General features: G+C 40.2%; 1 protein-coding gene across 1 annotated transcript; it reads right to left on the minus strand.

Moving 5' to 3' along the window:
* Nucleotides 1-676: 676 nt before the first annotated feature.
* LOC114310520 (protein LIGHT-DEPENDENT SHORT HYPOCOTYLS 5) lies at nucleotides 677-1,970 on the minus strand. Its single transcript, XM_028256553.2, has one exon. It carries the CDS (start codon nucleotides 1,496-1,498, stop codon nucleotides 815-817), a length of 684 nt encoding a protein of 227 aa, XP_028112354.2. The 5' UTR covers nucleotides 1,499-1,970; the 3' UTR covers nucleotides 677-814.
* Nucleotides 1,971-7,067: the final 5,097 nt, after the last annotated feature.

Consider the following 7,067-nt stretch of genomic DNA (forward strand, 5'->3'; position numbering starts at 1 on the left):
AAAAATAGACTAGAGTCAAAGACTTAGTCCTGGGAGATTACCTAAGACTCAGTTCTTATGTAATTTGATCGCTACATATGTTAATAGAAGGTTAAGACTTAGTCCGAGAGGTCACTTAGGACATTACATCTTCTCTAATGGAACGTACACATGTGGCCCAATCATATGTGAAACTATTAAGAGTCATAAGCATGGTTGCATGTGGAGGTGATTGATAGATGAAAGAGACAAGAGAAATAAACAATAAAATGCTAGATTTACAAACATTGATTTGATTTGATTTTTTTTTTTTTTTTTTCTTTTAAATTTTCCGAAATGATGAGTTTGATGCATATACTACTTCTGAATCTGATCAAAGTAGTTGCTGGGACAGGAAAGAGAGAAAGTGTTGTTGATGGCACGATAGTAAAATGTAGGCGTGGTTTGAAGAAAGGAGAAGAAGATGATGTTGGAGTAGCAACAGTGGGGTCATGCTGTCTGGTGGTGAGTTAGATTGAACAAACAAAAGCCAAGAAAAAAAAAAAGATCAAACGGATGAAAAAGTTGGCTCCTCAAGTCTTCAACTTTTTCTTCTCCATCTCGAATCTCTGTTCACATTAGCCACATATCATCTTCTAAAACGAGAATAGTGTGAACTTGAAGTCAGTCTGTTCTTCTAAAGAAAGAAAGAGAGACATTCGTAACTTCTAACTAAATTTCGCTAATGATATGTGAATCGCCAGTTATATATAAACTCATAATCACAATTAAAAAGCAGATTAATTTTTTTTTTTTTTTTTAAATAAAAATAGAGAAAGTGAAATTTTAGTGGAAACTATACTGTTGTAGTTGTAGAAGCAGCAGTAGAAGATACACTAGGAACAGCAGTCCCACCACCGCCACCGCCACCGTCACCCACCTGAGAAGTACTAGTAGCTTCCGCCATCGTCGACTCATTCTCCTCCACCACCACAGCCGCCGCAACGGTTGTCGGCCTTTTCCGCTTCTTCTTCTCATAAGGGATCCCTCTAGCCTTGGCCTGACTTTCTCTCACCTCCCTCAAGAAAATCCTGACCGCTCTAGCTCCGAATGGGTTGGACTCGGGTCGACCTCCGTTCTCTTCGTAGGCGGCTCGGAGCCTGCCGATGAGCGCGTCGAGGCTGCCCCAAGCCTGCTTGAGCGGGCATGCGCATGGTGCCGGAGGATTTGGGTGCCCGAAGTAAGGGCAACCAGTCACGTGCACCTTCGTCTTCCCGAACTGGTCCAGGTACTTCAAAAACTCGATCACGTGAGCGCCGCTGCACCTCGCCAGCGTCAGCGGCGGCTTGTGGTTCTTCAGGTACTGGAGGAACGTGTTCCAGTCGCGGCGCTTCTGTGACTCGTACCTACTCGGCGGCTGCAGCGGTGGGGCGGCAGCCGTTGACCCACCCTCCCCCGATGCTGTTCCTGCTGCAGGTGCCGATGAGGGACCCTCACCCTCGTTCGGGTCGGAGGCTCCGGCTCCTGATGCTGAATCCATTACCCGGAGTTGTCTCTTCGATCTGCTTGCAGTCTATGATTAGATATATACTTTTTGGCTTTTTTGCTTTAGCTTGACAACTGGGTCCTCTCAATTGGTCATGAATTTCGACTTCACCCACTCGTAACTACAATCTAGTCCTTCAATTACGGTCTCGCTCTCGTACTCTCTCTCTCTCTCTCTCTTCTCTCTGGTTCTCTGTGGTTGTGGGTCTTTGGGTGAACCGTTTTACACAGCAACTGGAGGAGCTGAAGATCTTTCACGGGAAAGATAAGTCATCCCTGTTACTTCCGATTTTGGGTCTATTAGTCCAGGGTTTAATTTACGTTTATTTATTTTTGGCGAGAGGAGAACGTTTTCGGGAGAAGAAATGAGGAGAGAGGAGTTGATGGGACGTAAAATAGAAAATATATTTTACGGAAAACTAAATTATTACAGACTTTTTACTTGGGAGGCCTCGGGATAGAAAAAATTATTCAGCTTGATTCGTTTCATTTTTTAAAAATATTTTTTAGAAATTTTTACTTTCATATTTTTTGTATTTTTTTTACTGAATTGTTTTTAATATTTTAAGTAATTTTTTTTTTTATTTTTTAGACACACCTAACATAAATACCCTTAAAAAGTAAAAAAATTATAATTTTTTTTAAAAATTCACTAAATACCAAAAATACAAAAAAAATACAAGAATTCAATATATTTGTTATATTTTTATGTATTTATTGTTTTTTAAAAATATTTTTTCATAAATTTTTTACTTTTTAGATACATCTAAGTAAGGTATATCTAAAAAAATAAAATAAATGTTTAAAATTTTAAATATATTCACTAAAAACAAAAAAACGAAAACCAAAAAATTTAATTTTCAAAAAACTTAATTTAAAAAACTTAAACCAAATACACTGATTAGTTAATGTTAAGATATATGTGGTCTCACAAACTTTTATTTTTTCTTATGTTCTTCAATTATTTAGGAATCATTTGACAATGACTTTTTTAGTTAAGTTTTTAACTCTTTTTTTTTATTTTTTTAGTTTGAGACTTTTTTATTTGTTTGGTTTTCTTTTTTGACTTTTTAAATTTTTTTAATTTTTTTAACTTTTTAACTTTGGAATGACAAATTTTTTTTGTCCTTTTATGATTTTTGACTTTTTAACTTTTTTAATTTTTTTTTTTTATCCTTTTGTGATTTTGTAGCCTAGAAAAAAAACTAAACCAAGGCTTAATATAAAATTATGAATTTTACTCATTCTATTAATCAGAATATATGCGTCACGTAACGTTATTCATGAATCAGCTAATAACTTCTCTCTAAATAGAGCCTTTGGCTCAGCAATATATACCTTATTTCGTTTTATTTTTTTAAAATTAAATTATTTATTTTTTGTATTTTTTATTTTTAGTTAATTTTTTTAATATATTTTTTTTAATTTTTTAGACATACTTAATATAAATACAATTAAAAAAATAATATTTTTGATTTTCTTTTTTTAAAAAATACTAAATACCAATATATATATATTCAATATATTTTCGTATTTTTATACATTTATTGATTTTTTTTAATATTTTATTATAAATATTTTATTTTTTAAGTACATCTATGTGCATCCAAAAAGTATAAAAAAAATTCTTAAAATATTAAAAAAATTTATCAAAAAAAAAAAAACTCAATTTTTAAAAAATTAAATTTAAAAAATTAAAGCCAAACAGGGTGAAATGTATTTGTTTCTTGGGATAGTGTGAAGGTTAAAGGTTCTCGGTTCAATCCGATAAAATGATTGCGACATGTTTATTATAATCTGATTTATTAATCCCGAACATCTTATTGTATGGAAAAAAAAATACTTGGGAAGGCTCCAGTCTTTTGGCTTTAAGTCTATTTCATAAAATTTATAAATTTAATTGAAATATATTAAAATTTATTTTAAAGTTGATGCTAGATTTATCAGCTTTTGGATAGAAATTTTGAGAAAGTTAGTAAAACATCTCTCTAACTTTTTTGTAATAGGAGAGATTTAAGATATTTTTTTTATTAACTAAGTCCCTCAATATTTTTACAGAGAAAATTTGATTCAAAGAAATTTTTATCCGACTCAGAAAAATTTCAGCCCCGACTCTAAGAAATTTCAATTTTCATAAAGAAATTTTGAAATTTTTCTGTGAAATTAGAGAAATGAAAATTTTCCCTGTGAAAATTGAAATTTCTTTGTGTGGAGAAGTGGTTTTGGAAATACTTTTCAGATCCTGGGAGACGCTAGTGATCCTCAGTTAGTCATCTGAAAAGACACAAACACTCTGGTCGGGGGTGCCGGAATTAGCACTCCGACGGACAAGTCAGTTCTTGTACTCAAAATAGCTTGTCTTCTAGGTTAAGCAAAAAGCGATTGTTACCCCCTTTCTCAATCCATTGTTCCTATATTTATACATGTTCCTTTTGATCCTCGGGGTCAGGGCCTATTTTTTAATCATTGTCCTTTCTCTTATTCGGCTCTAAGGATCTACACTTATTCGACACATGTACTATATTCGACTTCCCATTCTCGTAGGATACAACCAATTAATATCAATCTTCTAAGGTTGTACCTTCTGATTTTGCCATTATTCGGCTCCCACAATTGCCCCCCGAACTCTCCATTGACGGTAGTTAATCGGCGTGTTTGGTCTTGAATTGAAAAAGTGAAAATAGGTCAGGCGGCTTCGCGTACCCCAATACAGATGTCAGAATGCGGATACCTTTTCGGTCATCATTACACTTTCCCGCCTCATTTGTGCGTCTTGCATTTATTGCGATTTGAAATTTCAGTCCTTTCGAGTGCACATTTCATCGAGTATTCGAGACTCTTGAACCGCCAGCGGGTATTCCTTCTCTGACTCGCATTTTCTGCAATTCTTCTCCGTTTATCCTTGCCCCGTTTACTCCTCGTAAGTCTTCTTCTCTCTTCTTTGCAATCGTATTTTCTGTTTGTCATTTTGATTTTGGCGGAACCTTGAATCCCCGCGAAAATGGCTAAACACTTGAAAGACCTCCTTTCTGAGGGTCGTATTTCCGAATTCCGGCGGCACTTTTCCATTCCCGACGATGTCCACTTATCTTTTATAACGGATAATACTCTTGATATGGGGAGGGAGGATCAAAATACGATCGTCTTCCCTCTCTTATCCATAGCGGAGGGCGGAGTCTGTTTTCCCCTACATCCATTGCTTAGGGCCGTCCTTCGCTATTGGAGTTTGATTCCTTCTCAACCCAACGTAAATTTCTTTCGAATCATCATGGAGGTGATAGAGTTGAACCGACGCCTTAGGATCAACTTTGGCATTCCGGCGATTCGGCACTGCTACGCTTTGGCCAAATATTCCCGTCGGCTGGGGCGATACTTTCTCAGGGCCAAGGACACTGACCATCACTTGATAACCATGCTTGCCAGTTCTGGTAAGAGAGTTGACGACGTAATGGTCAATGTCCGAGGTAATTGGGAGTTCGGTGAAGGCGAAGACCGCCTAAACCCTATTCCCAGACGAAAGGGTGATCCAGGTTGCCATGTAACGCCTCGTGTTTGTTGATCTGCCCTTTATTCGATTTTTTTCCTTTAATTACCCCTTGTTCTTTGCAGGTAACAGATTGAAGAAGATTCTTCCCTCAACCGACGACGCAATCCTTGAGGAAATTAAGTCTGTACTCAGATACTTCGGCCGTCCAAACGTACAAAAGCAAGGGAGACCTGCTCACATACTCCTCCGATACGAACCTACTTATACTACAATCTCGGCCACGGACGGCGTTCCAATTCCATCCGGCGATCAACACCTTTCGGCTCTTCTCTTTCCCAGCTTCAAGAGCCTTAGGCAAATTGGCCTCGAAGATTCGGATTTGGGGGAAGATGCGGAGCCGGCGGTAGAGGTAGTTGTCAAACTAACCAAAGAGGTCGCTGAGGAGGCCGAAGAGGTCGACGCGGCAATACGCTCAGCGTTCGAGGCTGCCAGACTTAACCCGCCTTCACCGTCCACTTCGGGTCGGGCAGAGTTTTCTTCTGGAGATATTTTTGCGAATTTGGAAGACCTACCCAGCGATTTTTTCGAAGGTATGGCTGGGGAAAGCCTTACGCAGATGGCGCTAAAGAAAAATGCTGAGCGAATGGCTACTCAAAGGAAAGCCAAGGCTGCCCATTCTGAGCCCACCTTGATAAACTTTCGTACCCGTTATTGAAGAGACGGCTCAAGTTGCGGCGGCCGAAGTGGGGAAAGAGGTTGAACAACAGGTCATTGACGAACGGCTGATTCCGAAGAAGCGGGGCAAAAAGCGTAGTGCTGAGGGAGAGGTTGGGTTGGAGATTAGCCCTGCTTCCAAACAGCCTTGTTTAGAAGAGTCGGACGTGGTTGCTCCTTTTATTGTTCGGCCAAAGATCAAAGATACGCCAATCTCTTCTGACGCTTCAACCATTGAGGATCCAGCCGTGGTGTTGAGCCTAGCGGCTTTAATTTCCTTGCCGGCTGACAATGCAGCCTTTCGCGTCGTGCCAGATGTCATGGCCGTAGCCCTATCTGCGTAGTCGGCACTCCTGGTAAGTGACCATCTCAAATTCTCTTGAATTTGTTTTCATTAAGGTATCTGACAATCCCAACTTGTTTTGCAAACGGTTGGCAGGATCGCGGACCTAGGCCGCCGCCTACATGATGTCCTTGGTAAGATTGATTGTTTCCAAACGAAGGCAGACGGTCAAAAGAGTAGGGCCGAGTTTGAAGTGATGAGAGCCGCAATGGAGAGTGCGCGAGCTGAAGCAGAGGAGGAGAGGGTTCGCTCAGCTGAACAGCTCCGCTCTGACGTTGAGAGTAGGGTAAATGCGAATGAAAAATCGCTCAAGTTAGCCAATGAGGCACTTGCCAAGGTGGAGGTTCAGTTAGAGGAGCTCAAGGCGGCCAAGGAAAAAGCCGATTCTGAGGCTTCTACGGCATTTGAGGCAGGAAAAAGCGTCGCCTTCACGGAATATGTAGATGAAGTCCCCATATTCGAGAATCGGGGGTTCAAACGTGGGTGGCTCAAAGCCCTTGCTGCCGCTGGAGTTACATTGGCCTTGCCAATTCCCTACGAGCAAGTGGACGTTGAGCCACTTGAATCTGACCCCGAGGATTGATCTGGGAGACATTTCAATTTTAGTCGGCCCTAGGGTGTCATGCACCAAAAGGGGGCTCCGAATCCGGAGACTTAATTTGGCCAATCGTAATATCTACGAAGGGCGCTCCAAATCCGGAGTCTTAGTCGGCCCTAAGGTGTCATGCACCAAAGGGGGCTCCGAATCCGAAGACTTTAGCCGGCCCCAGGGTGTCATGCACCAAAAAGGGGCTCTGAATTCGGAGACTTAGTTTGGCCAATCGTGATATCCACGAAGGGCGCTCCGAATCCGGAGTCTTAGTCGGCCCTAAGGTGTCATGCACCAACAGGGGCTCCGAATCTAAAGACTTAGTTTGGCCAATCGTGATATCCATGAAGGGCGCTCCGAATCTGGAGTCTTAATCGGCCCTAAGGTGTCATGCACCAAAGGGGGCTCCGAATCCGAAGACTTAGTTTGGC

The sequence above is a fragment of the Camellia sinensis genome, chromosome 14, assembly GCF_055761805.1.
Source record: "Camellia sinensis isolate YWXY chromosome 14, ASM5576180v1, whole genome shotgun sequence".
Taxonomy (NCBI): Eukaryota; Viridiplantae; Streptophyta; class Magnoliopsida; order Ericales; family Theaceae; genus Camellia; species Camellia sinensis.